This window comes from Ovis canadensis, chromosome 2 (genome assembly GCF_042477335.2).
Source record: "Ovis canadensis isolate MfBH-ARS-UI-01 breed Bighorn chromosome 2, ARS-UI_OviCan_v2, whole genome shotgun sequence".
Taxonomy (NCBI): domain Eukaryota; kingdom Metazoa; phylum Chordata; class Mammalia; order Artiodactyla; family Bovidae; genus Ovis; species Ovis canadensis.
In genome coordinates, this window is record NC_091246.1 from 12,225,306 (window position 1) to 12,250,169 (window position 24,864).

Here is a 24,864-nt window from a genome sequence, read left to right on the forward strand (position 1 = left end):
GTGTACACAGTATCTCTGCCCCGCTTGACCTGTCCTTTCTCGCGGCGTACAAACCGCTCCGGCTCTACGATGCTCAGCCGGGAACCGTCTGGGGCCGGCCCTAGGCTGCGTGCACTTCCCCGGTCCAAGCCGCTCAGGTTCGGCCCTCAGGCAGCCCTCAGAGGCACAAATGCGGCTGGGACTGCGCTTTGTGCCCTTCCCAGGTCCGAGTAGCTCAGGAGTTTGGCGAGCGCGATCGCCGGGGCTTGTCACCTTTTCCGCCACTACCGCTCAGCTCTCTGGGTGGACCGCTGGCGCACCCCGTGAGGCAGACTGTGACTGTCCAGCACCCCCAGAAGTCTTAGCAAAGGAGCCTGCTTGCAGTTAGGTAAGTAGTCTCTCCGGGTCTGCAATTGCCCCTTTCCAGTCCTTACGGCTCTGGCTGCCTGTCCCCGGCGGGGAATGGTCTGCAGCCGACTTTTTCCGCTCCGTCCTTTGTTCTGTGCTCAGTCCTGGCGGTGTCTTATGTTCGAGCTTTTCGCGTGGTAGCTATCCCACAGTCTGGTTTGCTAGCCCAAGTTAGATCGTTCTGGTTGCGCGTGGGGCGTTCCTGCCCGATTCTTGCAAAGCTCTGCAGCCCGCGCCTCCCGCGCGTCCCTGCCCTGCCCCCACTTCCCAATGGCGGATGCAGGCGTCTGTGCTGCTTTTCCGCTGGGGGAGTTACTGGTGGGCTTGTAATCTCTTGGTTTTAATTATTTATCTATTTTTCCTTCCTGTTATGTTGCCCTCTGTGTTACCAAGGCTCGCCACAGACTCGGCAGGGAGAGTGTTTCCTGGTGTTTGGAAACCTCTCTTCTTAAAATTCCCTTTCGGGACGGAGCTCCCTCCCCACCTCCTTTGTCTCCTTTTTCGTCTTTTATATTTTTTCCTACCTGTTTTTGAAGACAATGGTCTGCTTTTCTGGTTGCCTGATGTCCTCTGCCAGCCTACAGAAGTTGTTTTGTGGAGTTTGCTCGGTGTTGAAATGTTCTTTTGAGGAATTTGTGAGGGAGAACGTGATCTTCCCGTCCTATTCCTCCGCCATCTTTTTCAGTAACTCTTCTTCACTTTCTGCTGTAAGGGTGGTGTCATCTACATATCTGAAGTTATTGATATTTCTCCCGGCAATCTTGATTCCAGCTTGTGCTTCTTCCAGCCCAGCGTTTCTCCTGATGTACTCTGCATATAAGTTAAATAAGCAGGGTGACAATATATAGCTTTGACGTATTCCTTTTCCTATTTGGAACCAGTCTGTTCCATGTCCAATTCTAACTGTTGCTTCCTGACCTGCATACAGATTTCTCAAGGTCATGTGGATATATGTCCCATTATTGGTGATGTTAAGGTATCTGCTATAAAGCTATTACTATCTTGTTTTTGAAATTAATGAGTAGTTTGTTGCGAGATACTTTAACATCATGTAAATATCCTGTCTCTTATCCAACTTTTGCTTGTGCAACTATGATATTTACATTTACCTGCAGTAACACTTTACCTATGATAATCTATTACTGTAACAGCCCAGTCCTTGATTGATGATTTTCTAACTACATTGTTCTTCCATGTTTATAGTTTAGCATTCTGCTGTAGGGAAGACCCTGCCTTCTTCCCTTCCTTCCAAAAGAATTCATGCACTTATCCCCTTCTATGGATTATAATCCACTTTTACCATTATTTATTTTGATGCTCAAAATAATCTGTCCCAGATCTGGCCAGTGGAAGCCTCATCAAGTGGGCTGCTAAAGCCCTTTCAAATATCCCAGTTGTTCTTTGCATACTTTCTTACTGTTCTAGTGCAATAAACTACTGCAAGCTGCTCTTGTCCTTTACCTGCTCTAGCCTTGACATCAGCCATTTCTCTAAGGAGCTATGTTTCCTTTTAACTGAGAATTGCCTTTAGAAACAAAGGTGTGGGTGGGTGGGGTGTGTGTGTATGTCTTTTGTTTTAAGACCTTCTCAAAATATGTAATTGAATAATTTTTTTTTTTTAAGTTGCTGAGATGAGTCGTGTTTGACTCTTTGTGATCCCACGGACTATACAGTCTGGAATTCTTTAGATCAGAATACTGGGGTGGGTAGCCTTTCCCTTCTCCAGGGGATCTTCCCAACCCAGGGATCAAACCCAGGTCAGATCTCTGGCATTGCAGATGGATTCTTTACCAACTGAGCTATCAGAGAAGCCCAATTGAATAAAAGTTCTGATCATTTGTTGGGACAAGTGACTTAATGAGTACTCTTTCTTCCTTTAATCTCTGAAAACTAAGGAGCAGTTTCACAAATGAAAAAAGATACATGTAGTTTCACAAGTAAAAAAAATACAGGTTTTAGAATTTTAGGGCTCTCTTTTCTCTATACACTGTGGAGTACTCTAACTGTAATCTTTCAAGAAGAAACTCTTCATTGGCTGGATTGGACAGAGAGGAGAAAGAAAATTCTGTTTTTATGAGTTCTTTGAAATTATTTTGGGAGAACTGTGGTTCACGCTTTGTCTCAATGTTTAAAAGTTTGATATAATTGGGTCTTTGGGACTTTATCCCTGAAGGATATAAAGTTTCAAACCTCTGCATGAACTTTATAGCTACTGAACTTTAAATTGTTCAGGGACAACAGGTATTCCCCCAAAACAACAGAGCATTTAAATTTGCATAGTATTTCAATTGTTATACCTTGGCATTTTTAGTTACTGAGGTAACAGACAATTCTTCTAAAAGAAATGATTTGCGTTGTTGACTTTTAAGGAATATGTTTAACATTGTAAACATGGGTGCAGTTCATTCTTTCTTGCACACAGCTAAGTTTATGATGTATTTCATAGACAATATTTTAAATGGCATCGGTGATAGGGAATTCAAATTTTCTTGGCTACTATTTTTAAACTATAGAAGATATCAAGTCCCAGGCAACTGAGCTGATTTTAAATTCTTGAAAAAACTGTTTTCATTGCTAGTCTAAAGAACAGCAGTCTTAGAACCTGTTTCGTTGAAATCATCTCCTGCAGTAATATAATAAAATTTTTGTAGGAAATTTGTTAAATATAAAATCTGGTAGAGAAGTTTCTAAGAAGTCATCTCTTAATTAACAAATAAATAAGAACTAGGATGTAGGAAAAATGAAGTTCTTAGGAAGAAAAGCAGAAACTCTGCCTGCTCAGTTACCACAGAGGGCAGTAGTACTGACAAGTATTCCCTAAAATACTCAGAGTATTCAGGATTACTGATAATGTTTGGATCTCAATGTAAGCTGTTGGAGGTCTGATAACATAAACAGGAAAAAATATTGACAGGTTTGATAATAGACTGGATATGCGATACAGTGAGGAAGAGGTGAGAGATAATAATGTAATATAATGAAAGGTATTTGACAAATATGTCCCTGTTATATAGCCATGATATAAGGTATTGCCCACGACATTATTATTTTCACCATCACCATTTAGGCCAGGTTTTTACATAAGGAGAACTGGAAGACAAATGATAATATTGACTGAAATTAACAAATGAGTGATGAGAAAGTGAAGAGTGAATTGCTGCAAGATAAACCATATAACTGAGGAATTTACCTGTGAAGGGAAGAGCAAAAATAGGATGCAATTTGCATATGTAGCATGACAATGAAGGGAATTTTTAAGATCAGTGTATTGGAAAATAGAAAGGAAAGAACTAGTGGGGAAAGGAAAAAGATTGATGGTGACAAAAGAGCAATATCAGTGCATAAGCAAGGTAAGTTAAAAAAAAATTTTTGGTTAATTATGTGAAATGTAAAAACAAAAGAAATAAAACCTTAAGTGTCTTGTAGATAATTAGATGATCTGTAATCTTTTTTTGTTATATTCACTCATCTGTTTTAGATTCCACTATTAGTGATATCATACAGTATTTGTCTTTGACTGATTTTGCCAAGCACAATATCCTCCCAAGTTTATCCGTCTTGTTGCAAAGGGATTTTAAGATAAGTTTTAAAGGGAGTTTCATTTCTACATTTCCTGAATCTTCATGAGTTTTAGTGTATAACAGGGTATAGTGTATTGCCTGGGTATAATTTTTAGAACTATTTACATACTCACAAAGATATGGGTCCCTATAATGAATAAAACATTATAGTGGGTGTAACAATTTTTAAATGAGGTAAGTTATTTTGCATGACTTGTAAACTGGCTCTTACGTAGAACCAGAATGGGTATCTGCAACACTACAAACAATGTCACCATTTTTGAAACAGGTGTATGGACCTCCAAGCTGTTAGCTGGAAGATCATTTTGACCCAGAACTTCATAGGTGTTAGTTTAAAATTAAAAAAAAAAAATTCATTTGCTTGTTCCTTCCAAGAATTCTCCTTTTCTTCCAGTGAAGATCATTACTGGTTTTTATTTTTACAGATGTGCTTTCTTTTCCTCATTTATTTGACTGACTTTTCTAATTAGTGCTCAATAATATATACATTATTCTTTCCTATTTTTCATTACTGAGTACTTTCAACTGTTTACTGAAAGCCTGCTGTGTGCCAAGCAAAGGATTACAAGCTGAGACTCACATATTAAATTTGTTTATTCTTGTTTTCAGATTCACTCTTCTCTACATTTTGTTTTGAAAGAATCAACTTTTTATGTAGATCTAACCTATTTCCCCTCCTCTTTGATCAATAGATACATTGTCCTGTGACTTCTTGTGGTAAAATTGTGTTTTTAATAGTGAAAATAAGTGCAAAAGTGTTTTCATAAGTCAATGAACATTATACTTGATCCATCCATTTTTGTCCTCAGATAAAGTGAATAGAATCATATTAGAATAACTACAGGTAAAAGGAAGCAAATGCAAGGCGAAAATCTCACCAGCTGGAGTTTCTTTTTCCTGGAAGGTTTTTCTAGATACCCAAAGTTAGAGATTGTTCTCTTCATCTTCAGCCTTTTAATGTATCTGATAACCCTCTTGGGCAACAGCACTCTTATTTTAATCACTGTCATAGACGCACGCCTTCAGACTCCCATGTACTTGTTCCTTGGAAATCTCTCTTTCATGGATATTTGTTACACATCTGCTTCGATTCCTACTTTGCTGGTGAACTTGCTGTCATCCAAGAAAACCATCATCTTTTCTGGGTGTGCTGTACAGATGTATCTGTCCCTTGCCATGGGCTCCACGGAGTGTGTGCTCCTGGCTGTGATGGCATATGACCGTTATGTGGCCATTTGCAGGCCGCTGAGATACCCCATCATCATGAACAGACAGGTCTGTGTGCAGATGGCCACCATCTCCTGGGTGACGGGCTCTCTGACAGCCCTGCTGGAAACCAGCTTCGCTCTACGGATACCCCGCTGTGGGAATCTCATTGACCACTTCACTTGTGAAATTCTGGCAGTGCTGAAGCTAGCTTGCACACGATCTCTGCTCATGGACACAGTCATGCTGGTCATCAGTGTGCTCCTCCTGCCTGTTCCAGTGCTCTTAATTTGCATCTCTTATGTCTTCATCCTTTCCACTATTCTGAGAATCAGCTCAGCAGAGGGCAGAAACAAAGCCTTTTCTACTTGTGGTGCCCACTTGACTGTGGTGATCTTGTATTACGGGGCTGCCCTCTCCATGTACCTAAAGCCTTCTTCATCAGGCTCACAAGAAATAGATAAAATCATCTCGTTGCTTTATGGAGTGCTTACCCTATGCTGAATCCCATAATTTACAGTTTAAGAAACAAAGAAGTCAAAGATGCGGTGAAAAAAGTGCTGGGCAAAATGTACTTGCAACAAACACAGGAACATCTCTGACTGTGTGTCCGTGATTTTTTCCAGGGGTGTGTCCTTGGCGGAACTCACCAGAAAAATTCAAGATAATACACTCACACTCAGTAAACTAACTTGTGCTTGACCTTTGTCATTTTACAGTTGTGAAATAGGTGTATATAGACTGATTGCCTATGGACGATAGTAGGTTCCAATTTGCACTTAGTTGTAATTTCTGTCTTTTCTGTCTTATGGTTATGAGAAGTTTGGGGCTATAGAGTCATCACACGTTTGTTCCAAAAGGAAACTTGGATGAATTTAGCCTGTAAACTCTGGTGCCAGAAGAAACTTGTCTATCATCTCTGCCCTAAATCCTTTCCAGAGTGAAGTGGGAGCATAAAGAAACAAAGACACAATGGCCTTGGTTACTTAAGCAATAAAACAGAATCTTTGAAAAATTAAAATACTTGGCTCATCATCACACAGTTGTAAAATTGGAACTGTAACCCTCATCCTTTGGGTTTCTTTGCCAGAGCTTGTTCTACATGCTGAGTGGCTTACTACCCTTCCTCATTGAAAACTCCTCATTAAAACTCTTGACTTCTTGAGTAAGGTTGTAATGCCTGCTTGATTTGCTCACTTGCTAACTTTGCTTTTTCAAGCACCTAGATACTTGGATAACTTGTATATGTTTCTGTGTCAATATACCACCAGTACTACTAATTAGACCTTTTTTGTATGTCTTTGTCTTTCTTTCTTCATTGGATGATTGACTTCACAAAGTCATGGATTCCTATTATTTTGTATCTTTTATGTTTACATAAGTCAGTAAACTAATAAATTTATCATCTTTGAATTAGTCACTGTATTTGAGAAGTAAATCCCACTCGTGAAAATTATGAAGAAGAAACAGCATGGGCAATGAGGTCTGTTGCTTTAATAAACCATCTTAAAATGATATTTGATAGTAGAATTTTATTAAAGTAGCAGAGCTGGATTTTAGAATGAATTTTCTGTCTCCTGGAGTTAGCTGTAATATGTGTGATACCAAATATAAACAGGAAGAACTGGAGTTATAGAAGAAGCTTTAAATCTTTACTGCAGAGAGTGAACTATGAGAATTTGAAGACATAGACACTGAATACCCTTAGTAATTAGTATATCAGCTTTGACAAAGGGAACTGAGCTAGTTGGCATGAGTCACTGAAGCAGGTTATAAATGACCCTTATGTCAGAAGAGGACTCAGGATGGAACCTAGGCGGATATCTCCCTAGTAGCTCTTGGCTAAGAGATTAGGAGTTACAGTATTACAGCCATATGTTACCTAAAGTTGCTGTGAAAAACAGGAAGTCAATATAAATATAAATGTGTTTCATGTATTACAGGCGGTACTAAAGGAAATTATTGGCAATTGGTACATTCTGTCATTTGGATTAGATTCCATGAGACATTAAACTCTGTTTCAATTACAATCCTTAATTTTATGGAGTCTCGGGTGAGGGATTCTTGTCAGGTATTAAAAAGAGGAATATATTTGACAAGAAGGTAAAACCACCTCTGACAGTCAGTTCCTGAAAGATTGGTAAGATGACCAGATTTATGCTTTAAAAAAAAATATTGAATCATGTCACTTCCCATTTAAACCCCTTATTGGCTTTTTATTACCCTAAAGCTTGAAGTCCTTAAGATGACATGCATGAGCTTTCAAAATCTGATTACCTACCATTTATATTCTTTGCTTTGGGAAACTCAGATTCCCTTTCATTCTACAGAAGTGTTGTGCTGTGTCTTTTTATTGAAAGCATTCATCAAAATTTGTAATCTGATAATAATTTGTGGGTTTGCTTGTTTAATATTTCTCTCACTAGTCTGTAGGTTCTTTGAGGCAGGGACCGTATCAATTTCATTTACCACTGGAGACCCAGAGCTTAGTGCAAAGTCTGGCACAGGAAAGGCATTCGGTGCATACTTCTGTGAAGCATCAAGTGCTCAGAGAACATCTGTTGAATATAAATATGCATATAATAAACTTTTGATGGCTATTCAATTAAGTACTTGACCATTCCTGTAGTGAGAGAGATGAGGATGTCAAAGGTGGCTTCTGGGTGTCAAAGAAGCCTGATATGTCATTAACTGACATGGGGAATACTTGACCAAGTTTAGGGGTTGAAGGGAAACCATGAGTTATAATTTAGACATGTGGAATCTGTCATGATTTTGAAATGTGTAAGAGATGTCAGTTGGATATGCTGGTTTGGAATTAATGAGAAAGATCAGCCTGGAGATACAAACTTGTGACATATTTGCATATATATATTTAATAATTTAAGTATTGAAAATGGTTAACATTAACTAGGGAGACAGTATACACAGTGTGCGAAACACTGAATATTCATTGGGAGGACTGATGCTGAAGCTCCGGTACTTTAGCCACCTGATGTGAAGTGCCGACTGATTGGAAGAGACCCTGATGCTGGGAAAGGTTGAGGGCAAGAGGGGAAGGGGGCAACAGAGGATGAGATGATTGACACATCATTGACGCAATGGACATGAGTTTGAGCAAACTCTGGGAGATAATGCAGGACAGGGAAGCCTGGTGTGCTGCAGTCCACGGGGTCACAAAGAGTCAGACACAACTTAGCGACTGAACAACAACAAACAGTGTGAAAACTGCCTAAGTGAAACTAGGAGAACACTAATATTTAAAGCCCATCAAATAGGAAAAGCCAACAAAGCGGCGTTGAAAAAGAGCAACTTCTAAAGCAGGGAGAGAGCAAAAGCCAGAAGACACATTCTAGTTTTGATCAAGATTAAGTAAGCCCTCTCCACCCTGCTTTCCTGCCAAATGTAATTAAAAACTTCAGATAGAAATGCATGGGGCAGTCATCTGAGGGCTCTGAAAAATAAATGGTATCATGCATACCTGAGAAGGAAACTGGAATGCAAGGTACCAACAAACTCACAGTGAATTTTTTTTTTTCCTTTTTTTCTCCACCGTCCAGCATCTCTTGGTCTAGACTCAAGGGCAGCCTGAAGCCCAAACCTACACACTGGGTTCAGAGAGAAAGATAGCATGAGCTCCAAGGGAAGCTCCCTTTTGGTGGTCTGAAATGAGAAATGGGGAGCAAAGGAAATTTACTAATTAAAAAAAAAACTTGTCTCTTGCCCAAACTCCCAGGCAGTCCTGTGGTGACAGCGGCAGCACCAGCAGTGGTGGCTGGGCAGGGTCCCAAAACCCTTAGGGAAGAGACCCTTCTTCTTGGTTTAGAGGAACCGTGGTCCCATGAGCTTGGGAATAGTCCCCATTGCCTTTTTCTCTATCGTGTCCTGTTTGGTACTTGAGGCAGAGACTTCCGGCCTACAGCACTGTGGGAAAATACATTTCTGTTATTTCAGCCATCCAGTTCAGTTCAGTTCAGTTCAGTCACTCAGTCGTGTCTGACTCTTTGCGACCCCATGAATCGCAGCACGCCAGGCCTCCCTGTCCATCACCATCTCCCAGAGTTCACTCAGACTCACGTCCATTGAGTCCATGATGCCATCCAGCCATCTCATCCTCGGTCGTCCCCTTCTCCTGCCCCCAATCCCTCCCAGCATCAGGGTCTTTTCCAATGAGTCAACTCTTCGCATGAGGTGGCCAGAGTACTGGAGTTTCAGCTTTAGCATCATTCCTTCCAAAGAAATCCCAAGGTTGATCTTCTTCAGAATGGACTGGTCGGATCTCCTTGCAGTCCAAGGGACTCTCAAGAGTCTTCTCCAATACCGCAGTTCAAAAGCATCAATTCTTCAGCCATCCGGTCTGTGGTTTCTGTTATGGCCGCCTGAGCACTCTAATGCACGGGCCCTGCTTCCATCTCCAAAGCCAGCAAGATGAGTCGAGTCTCTCTCATATTGCATCATTCTGACCCTGCTTGTGTCATCTCATCTCTCTTTTCATTTCCTTCTTCCACTTTTAAGGACCTGTGTGATTTCAGTTGGGCCTAGACAGATAATCTCTTTAGGGTAAGCTGATTACAACCTAATTCCGTCTGCAACCTTAATCTCCTTTGCCATCTAATCTAACATATGCTCTGTTTCTGCATCCTAATCGGATATAGACCTCTTTGGGACCATTATTTTTCCTACTACATCGTGATTTCAAAATGGCTGTACCAAGAAATGGAAATACTTTCAGATTCTTGGACATTCATGCAGAACTTCCTCCAATTGCTAAAGACCTAGAACAACACTGCAATATAGATGTCAGTGAGTCTGCATATGAGTCTCAGGTGATTGAGATTCACTTCAAAGTTCACATTTGGAGACTCTGAAAGCACCCCATGGTTTTTTCCTCGGTTTGCATGTAGTATTTGGAATAGATACTATCAACAAGTGGCACATCCCCACACTGGCCCTGTGGATTATGGAATAAGGAGCATTGTAGCAGGAAAATATAAACTGAGGCCCCGGAACTTCTCTTTTTCCCACCAAATAAATACACTAAAGACCATATTGCATTCTTGGTGAAATCATAGAAACTAAAGGCATAGCATAAAAGAGAAGAAAATAGTACTATTTGCATGGCTGCATCTGGAGATATCATGCTAATTGAAGTCAGAAAGAGACAAATACCATATGATCTCACTTATATGTGGAATTGAAAATATGACACAAATGAACATACCTATGAAACCCAGACAGAATCCTGGACACAGAGAATAGACTTCTGTTTGCCACGGGTGAGGGGTGGGAAAAGGATGGATTGGGAGCGTGGGGTTAGCAGATGCAAGATAGTATAGATAGAATGGATAAGCAACAAGGTCCTACTGTATAGCATAAGGAACTATGTTCAAAATCCTGTGTTAGACATAATGGAAAAGAATATAATTATAATTGAGCCACTTTGCTGTACAGCAGTAACATTGTAAATCAACTATACTTCAATTTAAGGATAAAGAAATAAAAAGAAATCTTGGAAGATTCAAGGAACAGTGATTTGATTGTTAAAATATGCATACATAGAATTTATCATCTTAACCATTTTTGAGCACACAGTACCATAGTGTTAAGTATATTCATGCTGTTGTATAGCACATCTCCAGAGTTTTTCATTTGCAAAACTGAAACTCCGCACACATTGAAAAACAACTCTCTGTTTCTCCTCCTCATGGCAACCATGATTCTACTTTCTGTTTCTATGAATTTGACTAGATGCTTCATAAAAGTGGAATCAGACAGCATTTGTAATGTTGTGACTGGCTTATTTCACATAGTACAATGTCCTGAAGTTTCATTCATGTTGTAGCATGTGACCGAATTTCTTTTTTTAATGAGGTTGAATATTCCAGGATATGCATATACCACATATATATGATGGTATATGCATATATCCATCCTTCCACTGGTGGACATTTGTGTTGCTTCCACCTCTCGGCTATTGTGAATAATGGGGCAGTGAACATGGGTGTGCAGATATCTCTCTGAGATCCTGCTTTCAATTATTCTGTATGCATATGCACAAGTGAGATTGCGGGGTCATACAGTAGTTCTGTGCTGTGCTTATTTGCTCAGTCATGGCTGACTCTTCGTGACCCCATGGACTGTAGCCTGCCAGGTTCCTCCATTCATTGGGATTCTCCAGGCAAGAATGCTGGACTGGGTGGCCATGCCCTCCTCCAGGGGACCTTCCCAACCCAGGGACTGAACCCAGGTCTCCTGCATTGCAGGCAGATTCTTTACCATCTGAGCCAGCAGGAAAGCCTAAGAATACTGGAGTGGTAGCCTATCCCTTTTCCAGGGGACCTTCCTGACCCAGGAATTGAACCTAGGTGTCCTGCATTGCAGGCAACTTTTTTACCAGCTGAGCCACCAGGGAAGCCGCTTACAGTAGTTCTAATTTTCGTTTTTTGAGGAACTTCCATAGTAGTTGTTATGTTTCCTGTAACAGCTGCACCGTTTGATATTCCCACCAACCGAGCACAGGGATCAATTTCCCACATCCTCGCCAACACTGTGTATTTTTTGTTTTGGTTTTTCTTGTATTGGCCATCCTGATGGGGTGAAGTGATATCTCATTGTGGCTTTGACTTGCACTGATCTAATGATTAGTAACGTTGATCATTTTCCACAAACTTTTTGGACATTTGTGTATATTTTTTACAGAAATGTCTATTCAAGTCTTTGCCCATTTTAATTATTTTATTGTCTCAATTATGTCCTCAATTAACTGATAAATTCTTCAGTATGGGTTACTTTGCTCTTTTTTTTTTCATTAAGTGTTTTTGTAGAGTAGTTTTAGGTTCGTAGCAAAATTTAGAAGATACAGAGATTTCCCATATAATCCCTGCTCTTGCCCCCTTAGCCTGCACCATTATCAACATTCCCATCAGAGTGGTGCGTTTATTGATGAACCTACACTGACACATCATAGTCACCTCAAATCCATAGTTTAAATTAAGGTTCACTCTTGGTGGTGGGTGTTCTGTGGGTTTGTACAAATGTATAGTGATCTGTATCCATCATTATGGCATCAAACTGTGAAACTTTATGGGATTTGTAATTTATAAAATGGAGTAAATTTCTTAAACTTGAGTAATACTTTCCTTGGACATTTTATGAGTACTTTGAATCACCCCCTCCTCTCTACTCATAAATAAGATCATTTCACTTTGAAGACACTTCAGATCCCCCTTAGGAAACTTTCTGAGAAAAGTAAAGTTCTCTTCCTAATAAGTCTCAGTTGAATTTTCCCAAGTTCGCTGCAAACCTATTGCCCACTCGTGGGACTAAGTCCCACACTGTCTTATTTAACCTGTGTGCACCTCCAGGGAAGCAGGGCCACAAGGGTTCTAAACTGTAATGAAGCTAGTGAAACACTGGGCAGTGAGAACTGGTCTGTGTCTTGTACTTGTCTAGTGGGAATAGTGTCATAATGAAGAAGTGTTGCAGAAAAAGAGAAGCATTATAACTGTCTTGATTGGAAAATGCTCTAGAGCTATTTGGAGAGCTAAGTAGTTGTTCCTCCCAAGGGGCCATGGGCAGATCTTCTCAGAGGGGTAGTGGAGCATCTGGAAATGAGAGAAGGACTAGGCAGAGTGGTGTGCATGCATTTTCCTGTTTCCTGAGCAAAGAAGTACCTCCCCAGGATGATTCTTCCCTCCTCATGTTTCCTTTCTGCAAATGGGCCTTCAGATTAACCTATGCAGCATTTCCCCCCACAGACATATTTTGCTTTACTGTGCTTCACTTTATTGCATGTTGCAGGTAGTGGGTTTTGTTTTAAAACCGAAGGTTTGTGGAAAGCCTGTGTTGAGCAAGTCTATGGATGTCATTTTTTTCCAGCAGTGTTTGCTCACTTCATGTCTCTATGTCACAATTTGGTAATTCATGTAACGAACTTTTGCATTACCATTAGATTACTATGGCGATGTCTGATCTTTGATATTACTATTGTACATTGTTTGGGGCACCATGAACTAGTGCCCATATGAAATGATGGGCTGAATCCATAAATGTTGTGTGTGGTTTGACTGCTCCACCAACCACTGTTACCCCATCTTTCCCCTTCTTCTTGGATCTCCCTAGTCCCTGAGACGTAACAATATTGAAATTAGGCCAATTAAAACTCTACAGTGACTTCTAAGTGTTCAAGTGAAAGGAATATTCAAGCATTTCTCACTGTAAGTCAAAAGCTAGAAATGATCAAACTTACTGAAGAAGGCATGCCAAAAGCTGAGGCAGGCTGAAAGCTACGTCTCGTGCTAGTTAGCCAAGTTGTGAATGCAAAGGATAAGTCCTTGGAGGATGTGAAACGTGCTACCATAGCGAGCACATGAATCATAAGAAAGGGAAACAGTCTTGTTGCTGAAATGGAGAAAGTTTTAGCAGTCTAGATAGAAGATCAAACCAGCGACAATACTCCCTTACCTAAGCGAGAGAAAGGCCCTAACTTTCTTCAATTCTGTGAAGGCTGAGAGAGGTGGGGAAGCTGCGGAAGAAAAGTTAGGAAAGCTAGCAGAAAAGAAGCTAGCAGAGGTTGGTTCCTGAGGTTTAAGGAAAGAACTTGTCTTCATAGCATGAAAGTACACGGTGAAGCAGCAAGTGCTGATGTAGAATTTGCAGGAAGTTATCCAGAAGATCTAGCTAAGATAATTAACGAAGATGGATCAACAACAGCTTTTCAGTGTAGGTGAAATAGCCTCCTATTGGAAGAAGATACCATCTAGGATTTACATAGCTAGAGAGGAGAAGTCAATGCCTGTTTTCAAAGCTTCAGTACACAGACTGGCTGTCTTGTTAGGGTCTAATGTAGCTGGTGGCTTAAGGCTGAAGCCAATGCTCATTGACCTTTCTAAAAATCCTAAGGACCTGAAGAATCGTACTGCTTCTAGTCTGCCTGTGCTCTAGAAGTGGAACAACATAGCCTGGATGATAGTACATCTGTTTACTACGTGGTACTGAATATTTGAAGCCCACTGTTGAGACCTACTGCTTAGGAAAAAAGATGACTTTCAAAATACTAATGCTCATTTGACAGTGCACCCAGTCACCTAAGAGTTCTGATGGAGATGTACAATACAATTCATGTTGTTTTCATGCCTGCTAACACAACATCCATTCTGCAGCCCATGGATCAAGGAGTAATTTTGACTTTCAAGTCTTATTATGTGAGAAATACAACGCATAAGGCTATAACTGCTGTACACAGTGATTCCTCTGATGGATCTGGGCAAAGTCAATTGAAAACCTTCTGCAAAGGATTCACTATTTTAGATGCCATTAAGAAAACTTGCGATTCACAGAGAGAGGTCAAAATGTCAACATGAACAGGACTTTAGAAAAAGTTGATCCAGCCCTCAAGGATGACTTTGAGGGGTTCAAGACTTTAGTAGAAGTAACTGCAGGTGGGTGTAAATAGTAAAGAAAGAACTAGAAGGAGAGGTGGACCCTGAAGATGTGGCTGAATTGCTGTAGCAGCATGATGAAACTTTAATGGATGAGGACTTTCTTCTTCTGGATGAGCAAAGAAAGAGATTTTTTGAGATGGAATCTATTTCTGGTAAAGATGCTGTGAAGGTTATTGGAATTATCACAAAGGATTTAGACTGTTAAATAAACAGTTGATAAAGCAGGGTTGAAAGGGAATCGACTCCAATTTTGAAAAATGTTCTACTTTGTGTAAAATGTTATCTAACAGCATTGCATGCTACAGAGAAATCGTTTGTCAAAAAGTTAGTTGATGCAGCAAACTTTATTGTTTTATTTTAAGAAATTGCCAAAGCCCCCCCAACATTCAGGAACCACCACCCTGATTAGTCAGCAACCATTAACATTTGAGGCAAGATCCTTCACCAGAAAAGAGATTATAACTTGCTGAGGCTCAGATGATGGTTAGGTTTTTTTTTTTTTTTTTTTTTAGCAATTATGTATTTTTAAATTAAGGTATGTCAACTAAAGAAAAATGAGCATCCTTAAAGTTGTGAGTTAAGATTTATTAGGAAGCCTTACTTAGGATTTACTGAGCCTTACTGAGGACTGGGTTTCCCTGATAGTTCAGTTGGTAAAGAATCCACCTGCAATGTAGGAAACCCCAGTTCAATTCCTGGGTTGGGAAGATCCAGTGGAGAAGGAATAGGCTACCCACTCCAGTGTTCTTGGGGTGCCCTTATGGCTCAGCTGGTAAAGCATCCACCTGCAGTGTGGGAGACCTGGGTTCAATCCCTGGGTTGGGAAGATCCCCTGGAGAAGGGAAAGGCTACTCACTCCAGTATTCTGGCCTGGAGAATTCCATGGACGGTATAATCCATGGGGTTGCAAAGAGTCAGACATGACTGAATGACTTTCACTTTACTTCACTTCACTGAGGACTAATAGCCCCGGAGAAAGCCTGTCAGCTCTGAAGAGCTACTCGGTAAGGAAGGAGCCAGGACATACAGGAGAAAATGCTGAAAAACCAACAAAACCCGAACAAACCCATGTAGCTGAACATCAAAAGATTACTGCTAATAAAAAACAGACCTCTCAAGTTAATGATTTTAATGCTTTTGTGTGTGTGGAAGATGGAAGAGTCTGGATTACGGAGATGGTTCCTTAGATAGGCATCTTCTCTATCTTGGGCCAGGATCCAGAGCACAGAAAATGTTTCCTGTTTTTCTCCATCTTGAATTCCCCTCAGAGTTCACTGTGGTGGGGGGGTGTGTATGTGAAGGGATGTCTTCAGTGGCTGATGGCTTGATGGTGGGCTGCATTTATTGTTTACTGGAATGTCAGGTCCGTTTGGTTTACCCTGGTATGTACATGTTTTTTTAGCCATTATATTGCACACTTAATAGACTATACAGTAGAGCGTAAACATAACTTTTATATTCACCATGAAACAAAAAAATCACGTGACTACCTTCATGTCAAGGTTGGCTTTATTGTGTTGGCCTGGAACCTAAGCCACAATATCTTGGAGGTTTGCCTGCATCTTTATCATCTTAACCCATTGTAGGAAGAAGGTCCTTTAATATCGTACTAATAGTAGCATACAGCCCAGAACAGATCAAGGGCTAGTCCTCTCCTACTGCATATGGGTCAGAGCTATGTCCACAATGCCTGTTAATTTTAGATGGAATGTACCACCTACTTTAGCAATTATTCTGAGCAACCATGGTCCAGGGATGGCTCCTTCCAGTATCAGGTTGCCTACCAGCTGTGCTTCAACAAGAAGTTTAGTAGCTCATCAAAATTCTTCAAAAATTTCCTTCTAGCATTTGTTGTTTTTCAGCCACAGGCAAAAGTTAGCACTGGATGGATGGAATTTACATCTGGAAAATGGCATTCCAACTCTAAAGAGACATTGATAAACAAGGGCTGGCTCATATTTATGCAAATATTTCTTAAGCATATCCTCAAAAAATTATTTTACTTTCTGTTGTATTGCACAGTGAATAAATATATTCTTGTAAAAACCATTAAAAGTGAAATGCTTTAGCAGAATTCCCCTTTAAGTACTTTCACACTGGTCCTAGTCACCCACCTGACTTAATTCCTCTAATCAGACCTTTATGCAATACTTAGTTCTTGAACTTTCTGCTGCTTGAGAATCACCTGGAGGGCAAGTAGCTTGATTCTACAGCCCCTACCCAGAAATTCTGGTTCAGTAAGTTTAGGGTGAAAAGTGAGGATGTGCTTTTCTAATGAGATCTCAGATAATCAGTTCAGTTCAGTTCAGTTACGCAGTCGTGTCTGACTCTTTGCTCTTTGTGCCTGACCTGTGGACTGCAGCATGCCATGCTTCCCTGCCCATCACCAACTCCTGGAGCTTGCTTAAATTTATGTCCATCAAGTTGGTAATGCCATCCAACCATCTCATCTTATCCTCCCCTTCTCCTGCTTTCAACATTTCCCAGCATCAGGGTCTTTTCCAATGAGTCAATATCTCAGATAATGCTGATTCACAAACCAAATTTTGGATAACGTTACTATTGGCATATGGTATATGGCTCAGATGGTAAAGAATCTGCCTGCAATGCAGAAGACCTGGGTTCTATCCCTGGGTTGGGAAGATCCCCTGGAGGAGGGCATGGCAACCCACTCCAGTATTCTTGCCTGGAAAATCCCCATGGATAGATGAGCCTGGGAGGCTACATTCCATGGGGTCGCAAAGAGTTGGGCATGACTGAGCAACTAAGCACATACAGAAATATTTAGTACAACTTTGTATATACAGTTTTGTGCAAATGTTTTACTGTTTGCATTATTGTATAATTTGCTTTTAAAATTAATAATGTGTATTGGAAATAGCATCATGGAAATGCATAAAGATTTGCTGTATTTTTTCAAGTTTTTGCAGAATATTGCATATTTTCTTCTAATATAATGGCTACTTATAGTTTATTTAAATTACTTTTCTTGCACAATAATTTGTGTTCCTTGAAGCTAATACTTGCCTTTTTTAATGCTTATTTTTAATGTTATTTTTAATTAACTCAAACCCAAACACCAGAGAGTGTATATTTTCTCTCAATATGTTCACATACATGGTTGTATTAATTTTGAAGAAATCTTTCCTCAGATATACTTCTAACTTGCTAAGTCTTTACTGACTACTCTTTAGACTTGGTGTAGAACTGTGATTTGAGGGGTCTCTTCTGTTAGCCCAAGGTTTGCTTTTGCCTCTGACTTGGGTTGCATTCCCTGGTTCCTGACTTGACATCTTCCTCCTTCCCTGGTGGTTCAGAGGTTAAAGCGTCTGCCTGCAATGCGGGAGACCTGGGTTCAATCCCTGGGTCAGGAAGATCCCCTGGAGAAGGAAATGGCAACCCACTCCAGTATTCTTGCCTGGAGAATCCCATGGACGGAGGAGCCTGGTGGGCTATACAGTCCACGGGGTCGCAAAGACACGACTGAGCGACTTCACTTTCTTTCTTTTTCTTTCCTTCTTGGCTTACTGCCTTTCTTGTTTAAAAATTTACTTATTTATTTTAAATGGGGGACAGTCACTCCACAACACTGTGGTGGCCCCTGCCACACGTCAACACGGATCAGCCACAGGCGCACACGCAGCCCACCCCCAATCCTGAACTGCCCTCCCACCTCCCTCCCCACCCCATCCCTCTGGGTTGTTCCTGACCACTGGCTTTGAGTGCCCTGCTTCATGCATTGAACTTGCACTGGTCATCTATCTTACATATGGTAACGGGCATGTTTCAGTGCTTTTCTCTCATATCATCCCACCCTTGCCTTCTCCCACAGAGCCCAGGAGTCTGTTCTTGACATCTGTGTCTCTTCTGCTGCCTTGCATATAGGATTGTTTTTACTATCTTTATAAATTCCATATATATATGTGCATTAATATACTGTATTGGTGTTTCTCTTTCTGACTCACTTTACTCTGTATAATAGGCTCCACCATGCTTCAGTAGCTTTCCAGGAAAAGGTGCATGAGTGCTATTCTTTTTTTTTTTTTTTTGAGACTTTGAATGTCTGGACATATGTCTTCCTTTGAAGATTTGTCTTGTTATAGAATTCTAGATGTTTTGAAATTTCTTGATGATATGCCTTGTGAAGGACTTTCTTCACCCATTGTGCTAGGTACTATTTGGAAAATTTTAATATTAGAACTCACATTCTGGGGCAGTAAACAAAATGCTTTGATGATTTTCTTCCCTTTACTTTCTCTGTCTTTTTTTTTTTGGAACTTTTATCATTATATTGGAACTTCTGGATTGGTGCTCTTAATTTTCTAATCTTTTATCTCTTTTTGTGTTTTTGGTTTATCCTCTGGGACATCTTTTAAATTCTATCTTCCAACTTTTCTGTGTAATTTTTCCTGGCTTTGGTCATATTTTAAATTTTCAAGAACTGTTTTTATTCTTTGCATATTCTTTATATGCCACAACTTCTTTCTCTATTCATCGGTCAGTGGACACTCAGGTTGCTTCCATCTCTTGGTTATTATAAACACTGCCATGGACTAGGGCTGCAGATGTCTCTTTGACATAATGTTTTTGTTTCTTCTGGAATATTCCCAGAATTGGAATTGCTGGACCATATGGTAGTTAAATTTTTATTAAGAAACCTCTAAACTGTTTTCCATAATGACGGCACCAATTTACATCCTACCAACAGTACGCAAGGGTTCCCTTTTCTATACAACCTCACAAGCACTTATCTCTTGTCATTTTGATGATAGCTGCTGTTAACAGATGTGAGGTGATATCTCAGTGTGGCTTTGATTTGCATTTCCCTGATGATTAGTGATGAGCACTTTTCGTCTGCCATTAGGCCATTAGTATGCTTTCTTTGGAAGAATGTCTATTCAGATATTCTGGCCCATTTAAAAAATTGATTTTAGTTCTTTTTTTCTTTTGCTATTGAGTTGTGTGAATACCTTATGTATTTTGGAAATAAACGTCTTATCAGATGATTTTCAGACATTTTTCTCCCATTCTATATGTTGCCTTTTCATTTTGTTAGTGATTTCCTTTGTTGTGCAAAAGTTCTTTATATTAGATTTTAACTTCTATGTTTCAAACCTATTCAGTTAAATCCACAAAAAATCATGACTATTGTGTCTTCCTGATGTATAGCAATGTGCTCACATAGTTACTAACATATAATAATCCTCTTGGTTCTCTTGGTAAGTTTCATCTTGTATTCAATTTGATATTAATATTGTGGTGTTGGAGAAGACTCTTGAGTCCCTTGGACTGCAAGGAGATACAACCAGTCCATCCTAAAGGAGATCAGTCCTGGGTGTTCATTGGGAGGACTGATGCTAAAGCTGAAATTCCAATACTTTGGCCACTTCATGCGAAGAGTTGACTCATTGGAAAAGACCCTGATGCTGGGAGGGATTGGGGGCAGGAGGAGAAGGGGATAACAGAAGATGAGAGGGCTGGATGGCATCACCAACTGAATGGACATAAGTTTGAGTGAACACCAGGAGTTGGTGATGGAGAGGGAGGCCTGGTGTGCTGCAGTTCATGGGGTCGCAAAGAGTCGGACACGACTGAGCGACTGAACTGAACTGAACTGAATATTGTTACAGCTTATTTTCCTTTAGCTATTTTTGATATATTTTTTAAAAAATTGAAGTGTAGTTGATTTATAATACTTTTAGTTTCAGTTCTACACCAAAGTGAGATGTATCTTTTCTCATACCTTTATTTCAACATTGTCTTGTTATTTTAAGCCTGTCTTTTAAAAATAGCAAGAGTTTATTTTTACACCCCCTCAGTCAGTGAATCTGTCTTCTAATATAAATTTTACCTATTCATGTTGATGTTTTTAGGCTTGTTTCTATGCCTGGTGGGCTGCCGTCTATGGGTCGCACAGAGTCAGCCATGACTGAAGTGACTTAGCAGTGTAGCAGTTACTCTTATTTATTTGCTCAGTCTTTCTTCTCCCCTTTTTTCATTTATCCCCCCACACCCCTCTATTCATTTTTAAGTTTTCTCTTTTTCCTACTAATATATTAATATTAGAAGAAATAATGCCATACACATAATTAAACTTACATTTTCTAGCTATCAATTAATATGTATATCATTTGGCCATTGCTATAATGATGTTTTGTAATGAACTATCTCACAAATAAACCCAAATAATAGCAATTATTTTTAACCATATATGCAGCTGTGCGACTGAACTGAGACTCAGTTGATGTAGACTGGGTTTGGTGATACAGCTCTGCTACACATTGTAGCTCTGTGATATTGTTATACAACTGTGTAACTATGAGAGCTTTCCTTATTCTATCAGGCCTAGATTTCTCAAATAATTTAGGTTCCATTAGTGTTTTTCCAGATAGTGGACATGATGAAGCTTTATTTGCATAACATTTTTGAGGACATTGAGATAGAGTACCAGCTTTGGAAGATTTCTTCAAAATTGTAAAGGGAGTGTTGATGGCCGTAGAATTTGAACCAAGAGGAGATAAGAACTCTATAGAAGTTCTTGGTGAGACAAAGAGAGAATGAAGTTCTGAGAGTAGAAATGCCTGATGTATGCTCCATCTTGGGATGACATTTGGGTCCAGCAAGAGGAATTCTTTTGAACATGACTTTCTAGAGTTCTTAGGTGCCTTTGGCTCAGCTGAATATCTTTTTTCTCAGTTATCATAGCATTACTTCTCTTCATGACTCCAAAATGTTGTAAAGCCACAGATATCAGAAACTTTTGGAAAGAGCTATATGATCATTTAAGCAGAGAAAACTAATTTCCAACTTCAGGGACATTGGTGGAAGGTACCAATAATTTCATAGATGTATGAAGAGCACTGGTGGTCAGAGATTACCGATGATAGTAGGTGGGCAAGAACATTGATAATATGAACTCTTGTGAGAAACTAACAAAGCTGAGTAAAATAAATAAGTTGCAAAAGTAAAAACTGACAAAGCTGGGAAAAAATGTATGCCCAAGACAAATTCCTTTATTGTTTAAAAGAATACATTTATTAGTGTCTTTTAGGGATGCCCAGATGTCTCATGGGTAAAGAATCTGCTTTCAGTGCAGGAGACGAGGTTTTGATCCCTGGGTTGGGAAGATCTCCTGGAGAAAGAAATGGCAACCCACTCCTGTATTCTTGCCTGGGAAATCTGATGGACAGAGGAGCCTGGCGGGCTATAGTCCATGGGGTCACTAAAGAGTTGGACACAACTTAGCGTCTTTTAATTGACCTTTTTCCAACCAGATTCATTTTGAATCTTGGATTCATGAAATTCTTTAGAGGCACACTAGAGGACACTGTTGAGTTATAAATATCCCAGTGCTGTTTGCCTGGTTCCTATTAATGCTGAACTTGCAACTACTTTCATTGATGTCAGTATTTCACCTTCTGAGCTAGCAGTAGGATTTGAAAAAGACATGGAGATTTGTTTCCAGTGCAGAAAGAAAAAATGACTTAAAACAGTGCTTGTTGAAAAATAGGGAAGAAAAATGCATATTTGTGAAGGAGTACTGATTTTTTTTTCTTTTGGCATTTTTTGGTTATAAATTCACATTACTGATACAGCCAATATACAAAACACAGTTGTAGCAACCAGAGAAAGAAACAGGATATGACCCCCTTTATGAGATGCTCATAATATTCCCAAGGAGGCAGGGGAAAAGTCCATTCATCTGCATTTTATTCAGAAGGCTCTTTTCTTTTGCTTGTCATTTTGGAATGGGCTTAACTGTTGCTAAAAAGTTACAGGAACAACAGAGCTAGAAATCATCTGTTTCTTCACAAAACAAATTCACTCCAGATCAGCCATGTGATCTGCCCCTGCAGTGCCCAGCCCTCTGACCTGAGTCTTGCTGGAACAGCATCTCTTTGGGGACTGACAAAGAATTCCTGTTCTAAGTTCTTCATGTTATTTCTTTCAAGTTTGGTGCCTGCTGTAATACTGAGTCCTCTTAAACCAGATACTGAAAAGTAAAACTAAAAGCCCAAATCCATTCAACAGAGAACTCACTGTGCAGATCTGAGATAAAATAAGCCACAAATATTTGAGCAGTATCAGGATATACATTGCACAATTTAAAAAAAGTTGGTCGGGATGATTTGAGTTTTCTCACTGGCAGAACTGGGGTAGTTATGTGACCATTTAAATTGCTTCCAACATTTTATTCACACCAATCTCAGAAGATTCTTAATTTCAAAAAATATTTTGTATTAATAGAATCAGCTCTAAGTCTGTTTTTTTTTTCTATCAACAATACAGTTATATCAGTTTAGAAATATTTTAGGAATGATGTGCTCTTATTAATTTCCACTAAAAAGCATTTATTAAAAACATGCATTTGTTGATGCAGTTACCATACACAGCTAGTTTTGTGTGACTCCTAGTCACCTGATGTCTGCCCTCCTCTGAGGCACCAGATAGACCTGGAATTGCATCCCAGCCCAGCGAGTTGTTCATCCCAGGGCTCTCTTGGGCAACTTGGTTGATTCTATGAGTCTCTAATTGATGAAGATAATTTTTTTTTATCATAATGGCTTTGTAAGGGTGAAATGATACATTGCTATGAAGTGGACAAGTTGGCAAAGTATTCAGTGGAATCTAGCGGGTTCCCTTTTGCAGCCTCTTGAAGCCAGCAATGACGCAGTAGGAACAGAGTCCAAACTGCCACGTCATTGTGTGTCCCCACATCAGCCTGCAAAGATCTCACAAAGGAAGAGAAAATACTACAGATGGGGAGACACATCTCATGCACTATCATGTCAAAGGAAAAGCATAGTTCCTGTCCAAAACCTGGAATACATTTGAGCTATTAATAATACATGCTGCACTCCAGAGTATTTTAATCAAGTCTTGTGAACGACTTTGGATCAAAGAAGCGAATCAATCAACAGACGTAGAGCTTCTAGGGGACTTACCTGGCAGTTCAGTGTCTAAGACTGCCTTCTGAGCTTCTCTGGTGACTCAGTGGTAAAGAATCTACCTGCCAACGCAGGAGACTTGAGTTCGATCCCTGGTCCGGGAAGCTCCCACGTAACGTGGGGCAACTAAGCCAGTACACCACAACTACTGCAGATCACGGTGCCCAGGCCCCGTGCTCTGCACCAACAGAAGCCACCTCGATGAGAAGGCTGCACAACTCAGCTAGAGAGGGACCGCCACTTGCTGCAACTAGAGAAGAGCCCCCACAACAACAAAGACCCAGCACAGCCAAAAATAAGTAAATAATTAAATTTAAAAAAAGACTTTGCCTTCCAGTGCAGGGGATGTGGGTTCAATCCTTGCTCAGGGAGCTGGGATCCCATATGCCTTGTGGCCAAAACCCCAAAACATAAACAGAAGCAGTATTGTAACAAATTCAGTGTGTGTGTGTGTGTGTGTTAGTTGCTCAGTCATGTCTGACTCTTTGCGACCCCATTCGATAAAAGACTTTAAAAACGGTCCATATTTTAAAAAGAAAACAACTTTAAAAAAGAAGTAAGGCTTCTGTTTCCTTAGTGGCTTATATTCATGCTGAGAATATGGTGCTTTAAAAAATTTTTATTTGAAACAAATTTTGCAAAGATGATAGGGCTCAAAGTCCAAGAAGTGCAAATGATGAAGATACATGGTATAAAGGAAACAGTCTCCCTTGTACTCTACTGATCATTGCCCTTCCTGAAGGCAGCCTCTGCCGCATTCTTGAGTATCTTTCTATTAAAAGCTATATAGTAGATAGCTTTTATATCTACTATATATATTACAAGCTATATAGTAGCTAGATGGATGGATGGATATGAATATGGGCATATTATAGATAGAATATTTTCAAACATGTGAATGTATCTTTAGGCTGAAGTGCTGGAAAAAATATATTATCAGCAGTGTCTGTATTCTTTAGTAACATCATTTGTTACTATTTTGGTCATAATTTGATGGTGAAAATATTTCAGTGCAAGGTCAAAGAATACTTTTATTATGAATGATATTAGTCACCTTTTAGGAGACATTTTCTTTTTTTCTGTGAACTTTTTGTACCCTTTACCCATTTTAGATTGAACTCAGTCTTATTGAGGTATTTAAAAATGTATTAGGGGAATAGGAACTTCGTAATCTGGGCTACGAATGTTTTCCTCAGTTTTCTATTTATCTTTTGGCTTTTCTTGTGTGAGTCTTAATATGCAGACATTTTACATTTTTCTGTGAACAAGTCACTCTAAGATTATAAAAACATAGAATTT

The 24,864-nt window shown here is 39.7% G+C and overlaps 1 protein-coding gene across 1 annotated transcript; it reads left to right on the forward strand.

The window, feature by feature from the left end:
* The first annotated feature begins 4,826 nt into the window (after window positions 1-4,826).
* On the forward strand, window positions 4,827-5,678 carry OR2K2 (olfactory receptor family 2 subfamily K member 2). Its single transcript, XM_069575451.1, has one exon. It carries the CDS (start codon window positions 4,827-4,829, stop codon window positions 5,676-5,678), a length of 852 nt encoding a protein of 283 aa, XP_069431552.1.
* Window positions 5,679-24,864: the final 19,186 nt, after the last annotated feature.

Coding starts and splice junctions, on each gene's coding strand:
- OR2K2 (XM_069575451.1), top strand. CDS start 4,827: ATGCAAGGCGAAAATCTCACCAGCTGGAGTTTCTTTTTCCTGGAAGGT.